Source organism: Lutra lutra, chromosome 18 (assembly GCF_902655055.1).
Source record: "Lutra lutra chromosome 18, mLutLut1.2, whole genome shotgun sequence".
NCBI classification, from domain to species: Eukaryota; Metazoa; Chordata; class Mammalia; order Carnivora; family Mustelidae; genus Lutra; species Lutra lutra.
This window is the reverse complement of record NC_062295.1, coordinates 27,097,983-27,120,711: the sequence shown is the minus strand read 5'-3', so window position 1 is coordinate 27,120,711 and position 22,729 is coordinate 27,097,983. Positions and strand designations below refer to the sequence as shown.

Sequence of the window (22,729 nt, the reverse complement as noted above, 5' to 3'; positions counted from 1 at the left end):
ATTGGTGTTTCCACGTTCCTCCGGATTCCAAATCGTCAAAATACAGGGACACATGCAGCTTTATCCCAGGCTTTTCTGAGATCCAATCCTTGATAATCCGAGATGACGGTCTAATGCAAGGCATGGTGAAGTGTCAGAAAGTCTGCCGCATAAAAGCTCTGCGGAGGGCTAAGTGCTTGTTTTCGTTGGTCAGCTACGTTCCCGGTGCTTTTGTGCATCTCCATTTACCCTGTGGGGGACCTGGCAGGAGCTCTGGCAATCTCTTCCCTGTAATATTGATTTTATTAGAGCAACAAGACAAGAAAAGCGTCCCATTCTGATTGCACCAAAAGAAACAAGATTTTAATGTCTTTTCTTGAAAATTTAATGTTTGCCTTTGAGCTGTCTTCTTACTGCAGAAACCGCTTCAGCGTGAATGCACCTAGCCTGAGGGCCTCAGCTGGGTTTTGTGACATCGTATAAGAAATTGGAAAATCCAAGTCCAAATGCATGTCTTTGGCCGAGGCACCCTTCCTTCTGACTTCTTTGGGGGTAGAGGTAGAGAAGAATGGCTATTACATTTTATATATATATACACACACACACACACACACACACACACACACACACACACACATTTATTTTTAAAGGGTCTTTAGAAACACCACACAGTGCTACCAGCTGGGGAGGGGATCAGGCTCAAGAGAGAAGAGACCCCATTTCCAAAATCCCTTGTATATAGAGGTTAAAGAAACACATGCCATACAGCAAACACCCCCTCTTCTCCCTCTTGAGAGGTTTTTCAGGAGCGCCATGAAATCAAACTGTGATGGATGTTGAACTTCAAAGAGGTGAGGAAGGGACATTATTGCTTTAAGCCAGTCTCCATGGCATTTGTATGTGATGTACGTTTCTCCCAAGCCCCGTTTCTTCCTCTCTGCTCCACTGCGCTGCAGGTAATGGGCACCAGCAGGGACATCGGGAGCTGTGGGCTGCCCTCACTCCCCCTGTTGCTCCCCGCACCACCCTAGAACCCTCCCCGGTGCGAGCTCGCCTTGTGTGCCCCTTTCTTTTCCCTGGTGCTGGGAAATCACAGCAACTTTTCCTGCTCACTAAGGAGGGGCCCTGCCAAGCTGCAGACATGGAGTTACAACTCCAGAAGTTTGCAGAGGGTCTCCTCATCCCCATGTATGGCCTAGTACCTTTTCGGGGCCTCTGTGGTCAAGAGAGCCGGTAAGGAGGCCAGAATTCCGCAGAGGGGCTTCCAGGCTAGACCGCAGGGAGCTGGGCATGCTCTGGGAGGAGTGGGTCATGCAGAGGAATCCACCCAACACCAAGTTCAGGGGCATGGAGCCCCCATGTCTTCCTTTCCAGACCGTACAGGGAGCCCTGGGGTACACCGTGGCCATAAATGATAGAACGATAGTAACTGAGGCCCGTTTCGTGAGGCTGCGGTATCCTTTCATCCGTTCCCTGCATCTGGTGGACGCTGTGGGGACCGGCCGGCTGCACCTTTGCGGCTGTGAGGCCTACAGATGTCAGTGGATGGGAAGACGAAGGGGCGGGGGTGTCTGCGATGGCCTGGTCGTGGGCTCCATTGTCCCTGGGACTTAACCGACTGCATTTAGTCTTGGATCGTGTGGGGTGAGGTTAGAGGAAGAGCTCTGTGTTCCGACACTAGACTCTGCCCCCCCCCCATTTTCTGCAGCGCACTTGTTGCTCTGTATTGAGCACCTACTGTGTGCCGGGCCGTCCCCGACGCACGCCGCTCTGCAGTCCTCACAGCTGCGCACGGAGCCCGCTTTCGGCCGGAGCGCGGCCCAGCCTCAGCCCAACCCCAGGCCGCGGGCCTCGAGGCCTTCGCCGGCCGCCGCGCACCGCTGGAAGCGGCAACCGGGGAGGGCGGGGAGCGCTGCAGTTCCCGGCGCGCCCGCCCGAGGGGCCGCCCGCCGTGGGGACCCGGGCCCGAGGCGCGGGGGGAGCGACAGCTGTCGACGTCGCGCCCGGACTGCGCCCCCGCGGGGCGGCCCGGCGCCGGGGCGAGAGGAGGGGCGGCGCGGGGCGGGGCGCGCGGGGCGGGCCGGGGGGGGGGCGGCGGCCGGCGGCCGGGGCTCCGCGCGCCGAGGAAGTCCCGCTCCGAGCGCCCGAGCGTCTGCAGGAGGCGCGCTCGGCGCGGTCGGGGAGCGAAGTCCGGAGCGAGGCCCCCGGTGCCGCCGCCGCCCGTGCTGCCCCCCGTCCGGCCCGGGAGCCCGCGGCGGCCGCCGATGGAGTTCACTTGAGCCGGAGCCGCCGGCAGAGGCAGGCGCCGCAGCGGAGCGCGGCCCGGAGCCCAGCCAGCCCCGCGCCCCGCCGCCCGCCAGCCCCGGCCCGGAGGCGCCGTCGCCCCGCGCCGCCCTCCCCGCGCCCCTGCTGCCGCCGCGCCCGCGAGGCCGCCCGACAAGGGCTCCCGGAGCCGCGGGCTCCAGCGCGGCGGCGGCGGGGCCGGGAGCGGTCGGGCCGCGGCGCTGCTGGAGAGGCGGGACCCGCGGCCGGGGAGCCCGAGGCGGCCGCCGGGGAGCAGCCGCCGCCGCCGCGCGCCCTCCTCCTCCTCCTCCTCCTCCCTCCTCCCTCCCTCCGCACATGGTCTCCTTTGTCCTGTCGCCGCCGCCGCCGCCGCGCTCTTAGCTCCACGCGCCGCGGCCGCGGCTCGGGCCGCTCCTCTCCGCCTCGCCCGGGTCGCCGCTCGGCCCCCGCCGTGCCCGGCCGACCCGCGCACCGCAGGAGCGGCCCGGAGGCAGCGGGCGGGCGCGGACCGGGCTCCCTCCGCCCCACCGCCCGGCCTCGGCGGCGCTGGATGTGCGGCGGCTGCTCCGGCGCGGACCCGGCCCCGCGCTCTCGGACCCCGCGGCGCCCCGAGGACGGACTTGGGGACGCGGCCGGAGCCGCGCGTACCCTCCCCGTGCGCTCGGCCGCCTCCTGGGCGCTGCGATCCCCGCACCCGGGGCCCCGCGGAGGAACCGGGCCATGAACTTGGGGCTGACAGCGCCGCTTGACCCCGTGCGACCAGGTAATGCGGCCCCTCGCCGGCCGCCCGCGCTCGGAGGGGAGGTGGCCGGGTCGGGGGTCTTTGTTGCGGCGGCCGGGCCGGCGGGTAGGGGCGGCGGGGGCGGGCGCCTCGCGTCTGGCGCGCCCGGGCCCCCCTTCGTCACCCCTCCTCCCCCCCGCCCTCCCCCGCCGCCCCGCCGCCCGCCGCCCCTACCAGCCGCCCGCCGCCCCTACCAGCCGCCCGCCTTTGTACTTTCCTCGGGGCCGGCGGCCTCGGCCGGGAGCGGCGGCGCGGTCGTGCCGGGCGGGGCGGGGGCGTGGGGGCGGCCGCCGACCCGGCGCCTCCCGTCCCGAGGGGCTCAGGTGACCGGGGCCGGTGGCGCGGCGCGGGGCTGCGGGGCCGGGGCGGGGGTCCCGCACGCGGTGCCCGGGGAAGCCGGTGGGGCTGCGGCTCGGGGCCGGCGGCAGCGGCTGCAGGAACCGCGCGGAAGTTTCGGGGCGGCTTTCGGCCTCCCGCTGGGGCCCCTCCCGCGGCGCGCTGCAGGGGCGCCCCCCGGGTTCTGCGGCCGGAGCGAGCGTCCCCCGTCGGTGCGGAGGCCGGTGCCTGCCGTGTGGTCCCCGCGCGTTCCGTGCCTCCGCTCGGCTTCACCAACTTTCCGCGGCCCCGGAGCCCCGCGCGCGAGGACGGACCCAGCCCCCACCCAGCGGCCGGAGCGGTTACTCGGCGTCCGCCCCCAGCCAGCCGCTTCCCGCCCTCGCCCTCCGCGACCCAGCCCGGGCCCTGCGACCCTCGCGAGGCCGAGCCTCCAAGCCCCCGGCGCGCGCCGCGACCGGGGTTTCCGAAGGGCGGAGGGGAGCTGCGGGCCGCGGGCTGTCGCTCGCCCTGGGGCAGAGACGGCGATAGAAGTTAAAAGAATAAGAAACCGGCCAGGAAAATGGCCCCGGGAACGCGGGGATGGCGGGCTCCTTCCCCGCCGCGGACCGAGCGCCCGGGGGCCCAGACGCCGCGCGAGCGCTCGGGAGGCGGAAGCGGAATTTGGAAAGTTCGTGCCGGAAAGGCAGACCTTGTCCCCGCGGTTTCCACCCTGGTCTTGGGCCGAAAAGCCCTTTTCTCCCTTGTGCGGGGCAGTGGCCCGCCATCGCCTCGACCCCCCGCGGCAGGCAGGAGGGACCCAGCACCCTGCTGGGAGGAGCCAGCGTCCCGCGGCGCGGAGTCCTTCGCGGGGTCCCTTCGCGGTTGTGGGCGGCGGCCCTGCGGGCGCGGGAGGGTGGGAGGTTCGGACGCGCTGGCGCAGGCCCCGGAGCCGCCCGGAGCGCGGGCGCACGTGGTTCCTTGAGACCCGCCGCTTGGCACCGAAGCCGCCGCACCGTCCGAGGCCGCTTCAGAGGCGCGGATCCCTGCGCCGCCGCCGGGAGAACCGGGCGCCGTGTGCGGCCCACGAAGGCGGCCGCCCAGGGAGGCGTCGGGGACCCCCGGAGGCGCTTCACCTGCGGCCCCGCCGGGTCGGCTCGCGCCGAGCGCGAACAAAAACGCCGTCGGGGCCATTTCCTTCCCTCGCCCGCGTCTTCTGTCCTCGGGGCGCGGTCACTTGTCGTTCCGTGTCTTTGGGCCGACGAGGCGCCTCCGAATGAGCAGCCCCCATGTCAGCGAGGATTATTTCGGTTTTAAGAGGACTTCATTACTGGGCCTTTTTCTTTTTCCTTTTAAATATATCAGCTGCAGTTTATTTTCTGCAGCGATGAATTTAGCATGGACCTTCCAGTTTGAACGCAGGAGTGCTTGCTTTTCATCCAGGAATGGTGACATACTCTTTATCTCTGGGTTTCAGCAGGGGAAGCTCGCATTCCTGGAAGCCTGGCTTGGTGTCACAGTGTAACAACCCTGTTCCTGCCATTTTTGCCTTCGTAACAATCCTCTTGATTTGCTTAATGGACATCTTGTTTCCCTCCGAAGGCCACACTTTTTTTTTTTCGGAGGCTTATTTTTATGGGAAGCTATTATCATACACAATTTACATTTAATTACCTTTAAGATGTCAGGAAGGCCTTTGGCATATTTTCTATTCACGCAGAATTTTTTAAAAAGCTCTCTAGGATTTATTTTAAACTGTTTATGCATAAACGTGTACGCAGTCCCACACTTTACTCCTCCATTTCTTTTTCTCCTGGATCCTTAAATTTTCCAAACCATCCCCTACGGAAGCTTTAAAGAAAAAAAAAAAGGAAAAAAATCCTCATAATGAAAATATTTTATGTCTCTCCGTATCGCTTGCATCGAGAACTAGAACACGTTGCCCAGATAGACACAAAAATATCTGTTTTTCATCAACGCGTCGCAGAAAGGCTAAATTGAGTATCTTCTTTGTCCCCCAAAGCCGCCCCCGAGTCAGGCCATGTGTACTTCACATACACCCTCCCCGTATTTCTTACAGTCCCCTCTGTATTTATCCAACATCCTGTGCTTTGCTTTGTCAAAACATGCATCTCTATGTATAAAGTGTGAAAGGCAAGTGATTTACAAGGGCTGCGTGGGAAAAACGGCAGAGACCCAACACCGCCATTGTAACTTCAAATGCAGATCCGTCTTCCAATGCCGTAGTGGGGATGCCGATTTTCAGTTCAATTGTTTAAATCCTCCAGAAGTTCTAGAAATATTCCCTGCTTCTGCAGCATTGCAGCGTTCCCTCCAAACCAACTTCTGTTTATTTTCCAGCACATGAGTGTACAATTTACGGTGGCTTTGCTCTCGCTGTTCAAACAGGCTTCTTTCGCTTTCCTCGAGCCCCTGTAATAAGTAGAAGACGGGATTTCTGGAAAATGGAAAGGCTCTAGTGCTGATGGCAGGCATAGTCTCCCGTTGTGGGCCGGGTCAGCTGCTCGTGTTTCAACACCAAGGTCGTCCTGGCTACTGGGAGGAGCAGGGATCTTGAAGTCATCGGATGAATCTTTAAATTAATCTCTGGAAGTGCTAGTCAACACCTTTTAGTGAGGAAGGGCTTAACGTTAAATAATAGGCATTTCTGGTTTGTGAAAGAAAACTGAAAAACAGGCATGTCTGCACATATCAAGGGAAAATGCCTTTTCTAAAATAATGATCTATCAACGAAATTGCAAAGTCACTATGTGAATGAGCTGAATTGCTTTGTGTATCATCTCATAGAAATATGTTTTGCACAGATAGTATGTCTAATAAGGACACGTTTTTGAAAATCAAGATTTTTTTCCCCCAGCACAGAGCTGCACGCAGGTCCATCTCCTGCAGTCAAACAGCACCACCTTGTGGACGGTTGGGGGAAGCAGCTGCTTTCCCATCAGGCTGTTCTAAAAATGAAGCGAATTGATTTAAAACCCAGGGTAGTGATGATGCTGGTGGCAGTATCTGTGACCATAATAACATTTTTTCTCCCTTTCTTGTTTTTCAGGCATCAGATGCCAGCTCTGAAAAACTCTTCAATACTGTTATTGTAAACAAAGGTAAGACACCTGAATTCCGAGCAGTGGCCGGGTTTGGGTTTTTGTCTCGTTGTCATTGCCTAAGAGGTCCGAGTGAAACACAGCCTTTCTGTTTTTCGTTCTGGAGCCGCTGTTCATATTTTGTGTTTTTGCTGGAGACAGAATCCGTATGCTTCTGGGACGTGTGAAGGAACGGTTTGTTGTAACGGAATAGACTGAATCCTCATTCAAATTGATTGGACGGAGAAATCACCCCCTCTGTGACGTTAATGTAACGTAGGAAGCCGTCACGGAGAGTAAGAGTTCTCCAAATGCCTTGACTTCATTGTTACTTATCAACTACCCAGCAGTCAGAGAACTATAAACAGCTGATTTGTTCTGTGGTCTCCAGTTACCCGTGGGTGTTTAGTATGCACGGGATATGGCCATAAACCAAGCCTTACTCTGCTGTGGGCTTTCTGGAAAGTTAATAAACGAGCAAGAGGGCAAAATTTAAATATGTGCTATCCCATTAATTTCTTCCCAACTGCAGTACGGACTAAGAGAGGCTAATCATGGAACAGTGCATAAAGGGAAAACTTCTCTTAAATCATTGCCAGTAGGTTTCTGGGCAGTTTTCATTTGTAGCAGTGTGGTTGGAAATAATGAAACGTAGGGGAGTCTCTAATCACTGGCGATACAGAGGTGTGTAATTTGGAAGGTGTAAGTGATATAAACTGTTCCATCTTTTCCTCTTTGCCGTGGAACCTGATTGAGGCGCTGGCGTGGTGATTGCTAAGTGGAGGTGTGCTTTCTGGGGTCATCTCGGGTCTGCAGTTACACAGCAGAGTCCCAGTAGCGCTTGAACAGAACCGGGCATTCCTTCGTAAAGGGGCGACGTTGGAAGCCACTTCCGACATCCTGTCCTGCGCCCCGGCTAGCATTTTTGCTAACTGGTTAGTAAGACACGTTTCCGAGTGCAGCAATTTTGGGCTCCTGGATTATTTTAGAATTGGAACCCACGGCAGTTTAGAATCGTACGTTATGTTTCGCATTCCCCTGAGTTGTATGTGCTGCTGTGATTGCCGTTCCTCCCAGAGTTATTGTCACATTGAATTTTTATCTTTTTTATTGCATAATGGACTATTCCAGTTTTATATTACATCATATTTTTTGATGGACGGAAAGTTTGTACCAATTTGTTATCCATAATGCTAAAAGCCCAATAAAAGACCCGTGCAGCTCACAGCATACGGGGCATCTCTGTGAAAATGCCGAATTGTTTATTGCTCGTTTTGATGAGGGAAGAGGATGCGGTAGACCCTGGTGGATCTGGGAGAGAGCAGTGGGGAGGAGGAGGAAGAGGAAGAGGCTAGCAGAACAGGTCCCCAAAAGGTCTTAGGTGTCTCCGTGACTACTGGTTCCCCCTCCCACCTCGGGGACCTCCGGCACCTAAGCCGCCCATCCCTCTTCTGCTCTGTAGCTCCAAAAAACTCTGGAATGTCTTTACCCTTCTCTGGGATCGGCCTTAGAGCGGGATGGCCCTGGGACCTGCGTTCAGGCCCTCGCTGCCCTCCCCGAGTTGAAAGGGTGTCTTCAGGGAGGTTGAAGAGTGCGTGATGAGAGTCCTGCCCCCCGCAGCCCCGACGCCCCCACTTCTGTCCCCCTTCCCTTCCCAATCAAACGTTTCCCACATTCTTATTTTTGTTTACTTACAGAGTGTGATTTGTGGCATCCTATTTGGTTGTGAATAGCCAACCCCCTGACAGGGTGCCTTTCTTCTGAGCTGCTTTTCTGGGGGTGATTTAGTTGCCTTGAAAGGATTAAGGTTTCTTTGTGTACACTAAAATCAACATAGGCTTTTTCTGAGCTTTGCTTGGGAAACCATACACAAATAAGCATTTTAGTCGATGGCAGATTATGCCTTTGCCCCTTATTTCCATCAAAATGGCCTTTCTTTTCTCCTCCCGAGTCTCCCTTAATGCCTTATGCTAATTCCTGTTGGTAACATGAATGACAAGGGAGGTATCAATGCAAATCCAGGTGCGGTGAAGTCGACTGGCTGGTCCCCGGCCCCGCCCTCCCCCCTGGAGAGAAGGAGATTAGGGGGGCCAGGGAGGGGAGAAAGCTTGGGGACAGTTTTGTTAAGGGGATTAGTATTCAGGCTGCTAAATATCAGGAAAACAACTTCAAGAAGCGATTCATTGTGTAGTGATAATGTCAATAATTGCTTCGAGACAGGTGCACGAGACAGGTGCACGGAGTCCCGATCCCTGCCTGTGGGTTTTGCTCTGTTTTCACTCCGGGTGGTGGCAGGGTTTACCGGATGGATGGGTGACGAGGCCTTCAAGGAATTCTCAGCTTCATGCACGTCAAGTTCAAGTTCCCCTTCGAGGCAGCGGGCCTGCCTGCAAGTCAGGTCTCCCGTCTCTGTGCGGTATTCTTAGCCAAGAGCACCAAAAAGCGTTTGGAAAGAAAGGGTGGATTTATACCGGGTCACAAACACCACGGGCAGAATCTTCAAGGTCTCGGCTGATTGAACAGCCCGGGAAGAGGGCAGGGACGCGGGCATGTGCACGCCTCCCCCTCCAAATGTTGGAAGCTACCTCTTGCCTCTCCCTCCTGGGAGCCGCACCGCGTTCTAGCGTTCTAGCCTTTGAGAAGTGTGGCTGAGAGCTGCTGGGGAGATAACGCTGCGGAGCCCGGTGGCCAGGCAGATTTGGTCCATAAAATTTCTCCATGGGAGGGCAGTGCTAATCTCACAAGCTGATTGTGGTGGGGGTGGGGGCGGGGGGGTTGGGCGCAGCCCGGCTGTGGGGCTGAGCAGTCTGGGGACCAGACTCCAGCTGAAACCATGGGGCCAGGACTCAAGTCCTGTCAGTCTGTCTGAGCTTCAGTGAGCCATCTCACCTGGTTAGGTGACAGTTGTCAACCATCTCAGGACCCCCTGGTCTCTGGTAGGGACGAAACAATGAGTCGGGAAGGGGGAGGGGCGGAAGCAGCAGGTACACGGGGCTTCCTTTGACTTTTCTGGTATAGAGTCTGTCCGGTTTGAGAGAGAACGGGGGACGTTCTTGTGTTTGGGTGATGCGAATCACTGCTTTCTTCTGGTGCCTTTAATTTCCCGTTGTAAAACGAGCTAATCAGACAGTTGCTTGCGCACGCCCAACGCCCGGTGAGAGCCGCCCCTGTCAGAAGAGCTGGGGAGGTGAGCCTCGAATTACAGGTTGTGGGGCTGTGGACATGCAGAAGGAGAAAAAAAAAAAAAGAAAAAAGGCTTTAACTTTAATCAAGGTCGTGGTTGTCTTATTTAATCTTTATGTGTTTAAGTGTTTACAGGATGTTCATGGGAATTTTATGAATCCTTCTGTCTTTGTGAGTCAGCCATCTGCCAAAGGAAAAATTAATTTTCCCAGGGAGACAGACGTACGCAGAGAGAGACTAACTTCTTGTCCGTATGCAGTTGGTTGAGCTGCTTTGGGAGCAACAGGATTCGAACCCCAAAGTCTGGACCGTGGAAACTTCGGAGGAACCCTGCGGTCAACCCAGGGTCTCCTGCCAGGACTTACTACCCTTTCTTACCCCTTTGAGGTCCTCCTCGCTGGTGGTTTTGCCACTTTGCCATATAGTCAGAAATGCAGGAAACGAGGGCTTGGCGGTAGGGGACCATCTGGCCGAGGTGGTTGATCTCCCTCAAACTCTGGGCGCACTCCAGGGCAGAGCTACGTGAGGGGGAAAGCAGCAAAGAAAGGGAAGCCTGTCAGGGAGGCAGGTGTTCTCTGGAGCCCTCTGTTTACGGGGACACCAGCCCTGCTGTGGGTCCACGTTCCAGGCTAGGGAAAGACGAAAGACCTGGAATCGCTGCCCCGTCTAGGCCCCGGAGCCCTCTTTTCCAGGATCTCGCCTGAAGCCAAGGCAGGTAGAGCAGATGGGAGGTGGTCACAAGGTGACGTCACCCCACAACTTGCTCACCCCTTCTCTCTTCCCCTTTGTCTCATGTTGTAGTGTTGGACCCTCCAGGGGACGGGCCTCCCCGCCCCCCAGCCACCTGTTAGAGAGCTGGGCCCAGCCTAATGGAGGTCTTTGAAGTTCTAAAGTGGAGACTGTCCAGGTGGGAATGAGGCCCTTTGCTCCCGCCTGCTGTGAGCACTCAGGGTCTACCGAAATGCCAAAGGTGCACCCACCCAACCTCCTCCTCCGTGGGACCCCACCCCTGAACCCAGTTCAGCCACGGGAAATTCTGGTGGACACGAGCCCACGATCCTGAGCACCAGATGGAACACCGGGGCCTCCTTGAGCTCTCCCTGACCAGAGTTGTTTTTCCTCTTCCAGGCCTTACCAGCCTAGTGGACACACAGCCTGTGTGTGGGGTCGATTTTGCACTGAGGGTTTCCAGGGGGCACAGATGAGGTTAGAGCCTTGAAGTCAGTGGGGCCTTTTGGATATTTTTGGCAGTGTGGTTTTACCAGCAGCAGAGAAGGAAAACCTCTCTAAAAAGATTGGTGGGAGGGCACCTGGGTGGCTCCGTGGGCTCCGTGGGTGGCTCCTGGGTGGCTCCTCTGCCTTCGGCTCAGGTCATGGTCTCAGGGTCCTGGGATCGAGCCCCACATCGGGCTCTCTGCTCAGCAGGGAGCCTGCTTCCCCCTCTCTCTCTCTGCCTGCCTCTCTGCCTACTTGGGATCTCTGTCAAATAAATAAATAAAATCTTAAAAGAAAAATAAAAAATAAAAAGATTGGTGGAGATTTGAGAAGATGAGGTGGGAAGAAAGCTACCGGGGGTAGATTCTGCTTGGTGGGATGAAGTTTGGTGACTGGGCACCTAACAAATTCTTCAGTGGCGACTGTCTCCCCTCATTCATTATGTGTAGACATAAAAGCAGAATATTTTGGTTTGGTGACAGGAAAGTTAGGGAAGAGTTCTGTTACTTCTGGGGCCACCATTGGCTCTTAGGAAAAACCCATTCCCTAAATAATCCTGTGCTTGCTTTTTTGATGGAAAACAATACCGTTGACCAGGGGCATAGCTCTCTTTAAAAAAGAACAGATGGGTGTAGAGTTTGAAACCGGTTATAAGGAACCTGTGGAGATCGTCTCACAGTTCCTCGAGGTGTGTTGGGTTCAGGTGTAAGGAAGACGGGACGGAAGGGACAGTTCCCCTGTACAGAAGAGGAAACTGAGCCGATGTCAGCTCTGTGAATTAGTTCCATTTTTATAATGTCTTAAATCCTAGATAAGGGACACACGGACCCTTTTTCTTTCCCTGGACCTGCTTTGTACCATTTCAGAGCAATTTCTTGGGTCTTTAGGAGACGTCTGATGTGTGGGAAATTAAATACTATTGAAGGGTAATTGGTGCTTGATTCAGACGAAGGAGTTAGGAGTGGTTGAGGTCCTCCTACCCCACCCCGCAAATAGCAGGCAATCAGCCCCTTTGTTATGGAAATTGACCTTCCTATAGGAGCCAGACTCTCACTTCACAGAATTTGTTGTATAGAATTATGCCTTAAAAAATTCTTGGAAACAGGTGCTCTCTCCAATGTGTGTGAGACCAACCAGGAAGGGCCTAAAAATACTGCACGTGGTGAGGAAAGGGTTTTCCTCTGGATGTCTTTCCATTACCTGTTGACTGGTCTTCCCCGGGCCTTGAGGTGGGGAGATGCTGGGTAGATACTGGATCCTGTCCCTGGAGTTTGAGGGCAAGGGTGGACGATTTTGCTGAGCGTGCACACTGGTCTCCCTGGTGTTTTTGGAGAAACTTGGAGAGCTTTGACAGTGAGGCCAATCTTCCACATGAAATGTAGGCCAGATCCTTGGGTCCCGCGCACCCCCGTGAGCTGGAGGGGATGACAGCGTCACCGATCCCCCCCCCCCATTCAATCAGATGATCAAACTCCACTCTTGATTGCCTTCGAGCCCACTACAGATCTCCTCGCCTGCTTCGTCCAGCTGATTGCCGCCTTCCTCTGGAAGAACTTTCTCCATACTTGGCAATACGGGCCCAGAAAGCTTCAGCACTGCCCGGGCCCTCCCTCCAATTCATTCTTATTTAGGGTTTCTCTTCATCAACGCTGCGGTATTCGGTTGTCTCAGTGCAACACACGCGTGGGCAACTGTTGGGATAAAAAACACCACGTTGGCCCTGGAGAGTCTTCAGGGGAGCGGTTCCCCGACAAAGGGCCTCGGCACTGGTACGACTTCCAAGAAGCAGGCTCAGCCCCGGGCCTGCGGTTTCCTGCACGCGGGAAGCCTATGGCCATGCCCCGGCCTCTGGATTATTTCTAGTTTCTGACAACTGCAGAAAAATGTTGTTTTCTCTGAAAATGTGTGTTTATTTAACTAGGTTTCTTTTTGCCTCACAATCTGGATTCTATCCAGTCAGTTACCACTCCAATTAACTAACAATTATTTAACATTAACAGTAATTACAGACGCCAGTTAAGCGCCTACAGATGTCAACTGTTAGCTTTGTACCTAATCACTCAATGAAATGGAGAAAGTTCAACAAACATCAATTAGCCAAGCAATTAGTATGAGTTAGGAAAGAGCATGTTATCATGTGTGAGCTGATTCAATTTATTTTATTTTGGCAGTAAAACACACACAGGCGAACGGCAATAAGTTCCTCCGATAAGATAAAACGCTATTGTTTTGCATCTTACACGAGAATTCTTTCCTTTCCTGTGCACCAGTCAAATACACTCTTGCCTGGAATTTATTGAACAAACAGCATTTGTCTCAGTCACTCAGAAAGCCCGGCAAGTGCCCGGGCTCAGGAAGCAGCGTTGGTGAATGATGGACCCGGCGAATCCGCCGCGTAAGGACATGTCAGATTGCGGCAGAGACGACCGACTCCCACTCAAGGAATCTCCACGCATTTCCGATTCTCCCAGGTTTATTCCCAAACCGGCGGTGGAGTGAGCGCAGCAGGGATGGTGTTAATTTCACGGGGCCCGGACTGTCGCTCTGCCGTCTTCGGTTTAGCCCGGGGCCAGCGTCAACGTGTTTCACCCTCTCGCCCGGCCTGCACTTTCGGGGGGAAAAAGGCGGAAAGGGCTCTCAGTTGGAGACCTACTGTGTGAAGGCACCAACGACATAAAGACCTCCGGGGTTTTGATTCAGAGATTTCCGCACCGCTCCTGCATCCCCGTCCCGCAGACGTGACATCCGCCAGCTCGCTGGGACGGTGCAGTTCAAGGCCTGGTGGTGTACGGTGGCCCCAAAATCGGTGTTTGGAGATTCGTTTTACCTCCAGGTGGAACGCTGGTCCCCATAAGGGGTGGTGCCTCTGGTTCCCCTCCTAGAAACGATGTCTTACTAACTCTTGAAGCCCGTGGACAGGCATGGAAGGAGCCCATCTTTCATGGGGTGCCGTGTCCGGTCACCGTGGACGCTACGAGCAGAATTTTCCATTCGAGCAAACCTTACAGCGTTAACGGAATCCCAGAACTGGAACATCACGATTCTGCCTGTGTAGCTTAGGGTGGGGAGCCCCCGTGGCCCGTGTGCTTTTTTGTTGTGACCCTCGTTACCCACATCCAGCACTACAGCAACAGGGACCGTCCTGGCTGGCTCCTGAGGGATGTCTTTGCCCATCAGTCCATTGGGACTCTGTCCGTCCACTTCTACGCATTGAGCCGCGGGCTTACAGGCTTCAGTGTCAGCTGCGGACCAGCTACGCTCTTCCTTGTCTTATTCTGGGACCCAGCCCCAAACGGCAGCCCCCGTTGTGCCGATGGCTAGTTCTCTTGGTCAAGGGAGAAGAGCGGGGACAGACGCCTGGAATGCATCTCCGAGTTTCAGCTGGTGCTGGTTCTGGCCTCCTCCTTGGCCGGCACAGGTCCCCAGGGCTTCCTCCACCGCATTGTTCCGGGCTGTCTGACATGCCCAGGACATGGGGAGGATCCTGCCCTCAGTGGGGGAGGGGCTCACCTAGGCCTTCCCGGTCGCCCGGGTGTCCCCCAGCATGCCAGCACCCAGGCACAGCTCGTCATAGGGTCACTTCATGGGCTCAGGGCTCTCCTTGGGGCGTCACTAATGTGCTCCCCTGGGATAAGACCATATCCCTCCACGTTTGTACCCCCTGCCCGCTCCTGTGCCTGTCTGGGGACCGATCTATACCTTCAGCCAGATTTTATTAGAAGAGACTTTGGGTTTTTGAGCGGGGGCACTTCCCTAGCAACTGATGACTCAAGCACGAGGCCCAGATCTGCGCGGGGGCGGGGGGGCCTGTTAATAAGGAGGAGTGTTCGGTGGGCGCTCACATCTTCCCTGACCCTCGTAAACCTTGTCTCACGAAGGAGGAAGCTGAGAGCACATCATCGCTTTCTCTGAGAGCCCTTCTGGAGAGGGCAGCATCTCAAGTGTGCCTGTTAATAGACTCGTGTGGGAGGCGGTTATATTTGGATGCCTTTAAAAGCCACTTGGAAAACATTTTCCCCCTCTTATCTATCACCTTTCACATCTCTCAGCAGAGTAACACTAAAACCTAATTTTAGCCAAGATTACATCACGTTCTCATGATCTGTGTATGGCCGGGAGAGGCTTTTCCATAGTAAAGCGCCTCCCGCAGAAAGCCCAGCCACGTCATTCCTCTCCTTCCGTGTCAACCTGTGATTTCTCCAAGCGCCGACGGTCCCCGCGGGGCTCTGGGGGCTCCTTGCCCAAGCCTCCTTGATGCGTGAACTTGGTCCGTGAGCTCGGTCTGACAAGGAGTCCTCCCCTGAGATCAGACGTGTCCGCTGTTCAGTGGGTGACGTCCCTGTCGCTTCCTTCCGGGGGCTGAGCTGGAGGCCTTGAAATTCGGCCTTTCGTTCACCAGCGGCCGTGGAGCGCCTGACTCTACGGCCCGCTCCGGAGATCCGGCAGCGGCCAGGTCACGCCAGACCCACGACCCCGACTGCGAGAGCTTAAGTGGAGTTCACGACTCAAAAGTCACTTCGTTAAATGGCCCAGTTGGAACGAAGCCGCTCAACTAATTAAGGAAAAAAATAACAACCTTAATAAGACTTTCTTAGGAGGAGAAGGCAGTCCAAGATGAGTCCCCCGGGGTCAGCAGAAGGTGCCCCCCTTTCAGAGAGGGCGCAGATTTGCCGACTTGGGTTGGACTAAAACCAGCCCCTTTGAGAATTTCATTTTAAAAACCTGTCTGGTTGTGGCATTACTTAGGCCATCGCAGAGGCTGGGGGAGCATTGTAAAGTTCTGGGTGCCGCCTACCAGTCCGGCCTTCCCCCCACATTTTCCCATTTGGATTCCGCTGCTCAAACCTCTGCCACATCCGCATATCACAGTGGGGGTCCGGGAGTCCGCATGGCACTCACGGCGGAGTCCGGCGGCTTGTAACCCGTCCGGACGCCTTGGTTTTCTCGTTGGTGACATGAGAAAGTTGGATGGACTCCAAGATCCCTTCTGGGTCTAAAGGCCAAAGTTTGCCTCCGAGGGCTCTGGGTGTTTCCAGAGCCCGGAGCGTGTGTAGCGGGCACACGTTTCCCCGGACGGCTGTGAGTGGGATCGTGGACACGCGTATTTGAAGGGAATGGTGACTGGTGGCCAGTGCGGTGACTTCAGTCCCCAGTTTGTGAGCAGGAACGGGGCAGGGTACAGCTCTCTCCTGTCCAGGAGATTCTGTCTCTGAGAAAGAGCTTAGAGGTAAGAGGGGGTAAAGCTGGGGGGCGGGTAAGGAAGAGGGGAAGGGGTGAGGCCCAGCCTGCTGCAGTTTGAACACCAGCTGGCAGGTGTTCCCTTCCAGAAGGTCTGCACCTCGGGTGACGTGACACGTCGTCTGCTATAATAATTGTTTATGTGAAGAACTTGGGTGTCAGGTTCCCTTGTCCTTGACCTCTCGAGTGGGATGGCCGACCATTTCCAGGGATTGCTGTGGGTGGCTGAGGGGAGAGGCAGGGGTCAGCTCCCAGAGCGAGGCCCTGTCTTAGGGCACCCCAGGGGCAAGCGGCCAGGTGGCTTGTCTTTCTAGGTGTGACTCATTTTACCAACTTGAAGAGAAAAGGGGTGGACCGTTCTGGATAATGGAGGAAAAGTCACCACCTTGCCACTTGTCTTCCGCTGTCAGCAGACTCTGGCCTGAAGCAGTCTGACTTCGTGCTTCCCCTTGGTTGGGAGGAGATGATCCCAGGGGCCTCGTGCGAGCACGCTGGTCGTTCCTGGATTTTAGCCTGATTGGCTCTTGTGAACAGGTGTGAGGAGCTGGGCTCATTCTGCGGCCCCCAGACCTGTCGTGTGTCCCTCACGAGGATTGTCTAGAGTCTGAGAGCTCTGGAAAGGGAGAATGTCACCAGTGACTGCTGAGGGTCTTAGAGACCAATTTCCTTAGAAGCAGGGACACCGCGTCTGTGTGCTCTGGTCGAATGTTCAATTCTAAGCTAAAGTCCGTGGTTTCCGGTTTTGTAGCTGCCATAGGACCACGTCACCCTGGGTAGTGGCGTCTTCCCAAGACCTTAGACATCAAATCAAACTGTCCCCTACTCCCACGGGAAGGAGTGGCTCCTGACTTCCATAGGTGGCTTGGGGACAGCTGGTCAGAGCCTGGTTGCCCGTTGCCACTGTGGCCTCACTAGCCACGGGTGGCAGATCTTTGCCCGAATCCCTGTCCCCGCCCCCCGCCGTGCCACGGGGGCCGCACTCCCCAGATCGCACTGATGCTCAGGCTCGTGCCCGCCCCCTCCCATGCCTCCTCGGGGCCCCTCTGGCTGGTGGCAAGACAGCTCTGATGCCTCCTCCTTCTGTTTTAGCTCCAGGACAAACTCGAAAACTGCCGACTCTCAGGTTTTCTTGGCATTTTAAAAGTTGAGGCTGCCTTTCCGAGCCTCTCAGCATCCTGCCACGTATCGTATCCTATTCAAATATCCTAATTGCCACCGGGTTTCTCAGCCGCTCGTCATCCCAGCCCCTAACTGACAAAGTAGAGCTTCACCTGAGGGCCTCATTATGCTGCCTGTGCATCGGGCCAAAAATACCTCCGCGATACCTGCCCGACACCCTGGGCTTCCGAGTGACAAATAATTGGGTGAAACAAACATGGGGCGTGAGCAGCTGCCATCGGCGCGGGCACGGGGGTCGGCCTGGCTCGTGTCACAGCGGGTCTTTGAAGGGCGGCTTGTGCTGACACCAGAGAATGGCAGCTTTGGAAACGGCGCGCTGGTTCCCGCTGACAGTGAGGCCGCTCGTGCGGACCATGACAAGCAGCTGTCACTTCCGTGCAGGGGACGGCTGACTTCCCGCGGCGGGGCGGGCGGGGCAGGCACGCGGCCGGGTTTGGAGAGCAGGTGAGGCTGGACGGTGCAGAGAAGCTTCTCGAGCTCGGGCCACCATCAGCAGCGCAGGCCGTAAAACACAGCGTGCCTCCGCAGGTCTCTCGTGACTCCTCTGCGACCCTCCAAGAAAGGGTGGCAGAAACCGTGTCGGCTCTTCCAGGATAGCACCAGGGGCGCGCGGGCAGAGCAGTGCAGGGCAGTGCCCAGCCCCCCAGCGCGGCGTGGCTCCAGATTTCACTCAGAGAACGCGGACCCGCCCCCCGCCCTCCTCATTCTCCTGGTGTGTCGTGGATTGGGCCTTCAGACCCAGGGCTGGGTTTACAGAATATGGAAGGGCAGAGTCTGTGCTGAGCGGAAACTCACTAAAACGGAGTGGGTCGGATGGGATTCGGGGACAGCACGGGGTCTGGACCCGCGGTTCTCCGAGGATGGTCCCTGGACCAGCCCCAGCAGCACCCCCTTGAGTAGTAGTTAGAGATGCAGAGTGTCCTGTGGAGCGGGAAACTCCAAGGGGCGTGGCCCAGCGGGGTGTTTGGAACAGGCCCCCCAGCGGGGTGTTTGGAACAGGCCCCCCCAGCGGGGTGTTTGGAACAGGCCCCCCCAGCGGGGTGTTTGGAACAGGCCCGCAGGTGATTCCTGGCAGTGAGGTTTTCGTGAACGCTCAGGTGGTCCCCAGAGTTCCTCGGGGGAAATCCATACTCTTCTTAAACAGGGAATAGGTCTCTTCATCGTCGGGCAGCCTTTTCACTTACGTCTGACATCGAGGCACCAGATCTGTTGAGGGTCACACTGCGGACCCACCGTGAGCCTCACTTGTGCTCTCGTCGTGGATTTGCAGCCTTACCCTCTCGGCTGGGACACAGACCCCCTCGTGTGCAGGGTGTCTGGTGGATGCTAGGCCTGCAGTTGGGGCCATATTACCAAGGGAAACGTTCTTGGTATAATGGGGTTTGGAGCCATGACCTTGGGCCAGTGTCCCGCTGTGGCCAGCCAAGCTAACTCGCTCAACCGCTTCTCGAAGACAAACCGTTCTCTCTGGTTCCTGGTTGGCCGATGCTGCCTCCCAGACGCCCGCCTGCCGCCTGTAGGAAGGTCACCACGATGCAAAACACACAACCGCGGTAGGCGTGCCGTGCTTCCCAGTAACTGTTCAACAGAGTACCGTGCGAGTTCTTCGTTACGCTACACGGCCAGGATCGTGGAATTAATGGAGAGCAGTGTTGGGAAACCTGCTTTCCTTTCTGAGCGAGACATTGTAAAGCTTTAAGGCTGTAGAGTTCTATTTGCTACACTGGATACCGCCTCCCCGGAAATGTGATACCCTAAGAGGTTTTCCGCAGGTCACCTAAATACGAAAGCTTTTCTAGATGTCCTTCGAGTATAGACCTCTTCCAGGACTAGGTGTGTTCAGTTAGTGGTTCTCAAACCTTCGCCTGTCTTAGGATTGTCTGGAGGGCATGGACTGCTGGGTATCCCCACCCCAGAGCCCTGAAGCATAAAGAACATCAGAATGAGCCCCCACGTGTGCCCTTACATCTACCAGGATTCCGCCACGCTGGTTTTTAGGTGATAAGGACAGATAAGGCAGTATCTGTCCCCTCTCCCTTACTGTGAAGTATTTTAAAGTACGTGTCACGGATCATGTCAGCCCCTTCCCACATTAGTGGCATCTGTTGAAATAACTTTCCTTGCCTCACGGCCGTCCGTTATCAGGCTAACCAAGTACCGTAATTTCACAGTGAGGAGCTCCCATTCTCAATGCCATCTCCCCGACTGTCCCACGAGTGTCCTTCTACGTGATGTGTTCCCGGCAGGGTACAGACCAGGGTCACGGAGCACTCGTTGGGTCTGGAGCCATCCGCCTCTGCCCGGCGTCCCGTCTTTCTCAAGTCAGTGACTTCTTGCACAAGCCAGGTCCACGGTCTGCACACCGTTGCCCATTCTGGTAGCCCTCGTGGTGTCATTTAGTTTATGGCGTTGTCCCTCGTGTTTCCCGTGGGCGGAAGTGGGCCCTAGAGCTTTGACTAGATTCATGTCAGGCTCTCTGGGGACAAAACCCCGTAGGCAATGCGGCAAGCTGCGGGCGGCCTCGCTTCCAGTATCCGCAACGTCCGGACGGCCAGGTGCTCGCAATGCCAAGGTCAGTTTGGGTCGTAGCAGCCCGATCCCGGCACGGCCAAGTTCCCCATCGTGCATCCTCTCTTGTCTAATGGCTTTACCCATTGACGGTCCTTGCCTGATCCCGTGTTTCGTTAGAGATGGCAGAAGGGGACTTTTCTCCCCAGCCCTCCTCCTGTTCTGGCGGAGACTCTCCCGAATAGCGGAGCTTGACCTCCTCAGCTCAGCTCTCGCGTGAGCCCCAGATACAAGCAAAGGAAGAGCGAGGAATGCTTTGTTCTTCCAGCGTAGTTGGAAGTTCTCAGAGCAGGAAGGTGGCGTCCTACCTAGTGTTCTGTTAACACGCCCGCACCCTTCCAGGTTTGTGTTTTCTTACAAGAGGCTTAACCCATGTTTTGAATTCACTGAGCATTTTTTTAAAGCGTTTATTTATTTATTTGACACAGAGGGAGCGATCACAAGTAGGCAGAGAGGGAGGGGGAAGCAGGCTCCCCGCCGAGCAGAAAGCCCCACGCGGGGCTCCATCCCAGGACCCTGAGATCATGACCTGAGCCGAAGGCAGAGGCTCAACCCACTGAGCCCCCCAGGCGCCCCTGAATGGATACATCTTTTTAAAAATAAAAACCAAATAAGCCTTTCTGACGTCTTTCCCTCGTTCCCCTCTCCTTTTCCTGCAAAATACCTCGTGTTCGCATCTCTTTTGAGTGAGCCTCAGGGTGACGGGGTGACTGACTGTGCAGCCCGGGACGCTCCTGCGGACGAAGCCGACTGCTGTTAACAATGACTTTGGGACCATAGGCCTAACTGGGACTGCCTGGGCAGATGGGGAGGTGGGGTACGATCCTCCTAGTGATAATTCACGCCCTTTCTGTGCCCAAAGTGCCTTAATCCAGGCGTCATGGGAGCGAGTGTTTACGGAGTGTCCCCTGTGAGCCAGGCTCGGTCCTGAGCACTTTACAGGGGTGACGCGTGGAGTCCCCGTGGCACCCTGCCGGGGTAGGTGGCATCAACACCATTTTGGCTGAGGACGTGGGCGAGCAGGCTGCCCCCGAGGTTCTCCAGCGGGTTCGGCGCCCTCTCCCCACTCCCGGCTGTGCCAGTCCCCAGCGGTCAGGCCGTCCCGGAGGTGTGAGCAGTTTCCCGAATGTCCGTCCAAACCGCAAGGAAGGGACAGTGTGAGCCGGAGTATCACCTTCTAGAGGAGGTGTTTGGTTAGGGTTTCGCGGCTCCAAATGGCTCCTTAAGGGCAGCAAATATCTAATCCTTTTCTCAAACCGCCGGTGGGGCCTGGTCCGGGCACCCAGGAATTACCCTGGGCTACACGCTTCTCCGAAACGCAAACTGTGTAAATCAGCAGGAAAAGCCGGTTCCGCCCCACAGGGTGAAATGCTGAGGGTTTTTCCTGGTACTCTTTCTCACTGCCCTGGTTTCTCACTCCTGGACGTGATTGAGGATGGAGTCAGCTTGGTGACAGGATCTGCAGCCACAAAGTTCTCGATCTCAGCGAGGAAATGGGGCTCGGTCTAGGGATCTCTGAGCTCAGGCCTCTCCGTCTCTCATCCCGTGTCCCAGCTCTCCCCTCCCCCTCTCCGTCCCTCTCTGGCTGAGCAGCCGTCCGAAAGGCTTTGCTGCCAAAATCTGAACCATTACCCCATGCAGTTTATTTATTACAGGCAAATCCAAAGTTCAACACGAAGCCTTTTTTTTTTTTTTTTAATTTTTAAAAGCCATCACGCTGACGGGGGATTTATTGAAACCAAAACTTACTTTGTTTGCTGTCAAATTCACAAGACTCACAGAGTTTGAGGAAGTGGTAAGTCCTCGCGCTGCCTCAGGGAACATGACGGTAGGACAGTCAGGTCGTTCACGCTGGGCTTTGTCAAAGTCACAGGTCACCCCAGGTCAGTCTGTGGGGAGGAAGGAAGTGGCTGATCCCTCCTGCCTGACAGAGCTGTCCCAGCCTCCCAGCTGCCTTCCCTCGGAGGACCGGCCCTTCGTGGTGTTTCTGCAAGGCGTTGTGGAGTGGAAGGAGGTTGTTGGGATCTTTTTATTGTTTGTGTTTTTTAACACTCAGCCCCCCCCCACACACAAACTCCTACTCTCAGCCAGGTCTCTGTCTCCTGTCCTCCTCCTCACCACCAGACGTCTCCCACCTCTCCTCTATTTCACACCCACTTTGTGAGCCACCTCGGAACCCGCTGGGCTTCTGCTCGCTGAGGGATGCTTTCTAGAGGGTTCCCCACCCAGTGCCCGGAGGCAGCACCGCCCGTGGCTCTCCTTTGCTGAGACAAGCTTGGCGCAAAGAGCTTCCCGCTTCGAGTTCGAGCTCACGTCGCTCAGGTAGAAGGCGGGCCCTGCGGAGAGGCACCTTGTGCCTGGTGAAGTGCAGGGGTCTTCCGTAAGAGCCGTCCGCCAGGCAGTGCCTCCAGGCTGACGTGCAGCTACGAGGGCCGTCGGGCCTCTCCAATGTCATGACGCCTGTAAATCCTGACTCTTCTGGTTGAAAACATAAGCCACTTACACTTTTTGGTCTCAGAGATTTTTCTGAACCTTGAGTTATCCAAGAATAGTAACGGCAGCACCATTTGCTGAGTCCCAGGTCTGTGCCAATGGGCATATTGGTACGTCCTTGACCGGTAGGTACGTACGCGTGCTAACGGGAACAGGAGCCCTGCAGGGCTGTTAGTGTCCCCATCCTGCAGATGCGCAGAGAGACGACCTGCTACACGACTCCGTGCGGTGGAGGCAGAAGGTCGAGCAGGAATGCGTCCTTCACCTCCCTGCTCCTGTCTCGCACTGTGCTGGGGACAACAGCCAGGGGCGTGGCTTTGCTCTCCCAGCTCCTGGTGTCACAGGGCACCCGGGTGTCTGACTCTACAACTGTGGGACCGTGACCTACTTCCTTTCT

General features: G+C 56.3%; 1 protein-coding gene across 10 annotated transcripts in view; it reads left to right on the top strand.

Moving 5' to 3' along the window:
* The window catches only part of AUTS2 (activator of transcription and developmental regulator AUTS2), a 1,101,696-nt gene that overhangs the window by 1,019,183 nt on the left and 59,784 nt on the right, over positions 1-22,729 (top strand). For all 10 annotated transcript variants that reach the window (XM_047714565.1, XM_047714568.1, XM_047714567.1 and 7 more), the window contains one exon: positions 6,426-6,477. In XM_047714565.1, coding sequence (XP_047570521.1) covers positions 6,426-6,477 — 52 coding nt within the window. The remainder of the gene's footprint in view (positions 1-6,425; positions 6,478-22,729) is intronic.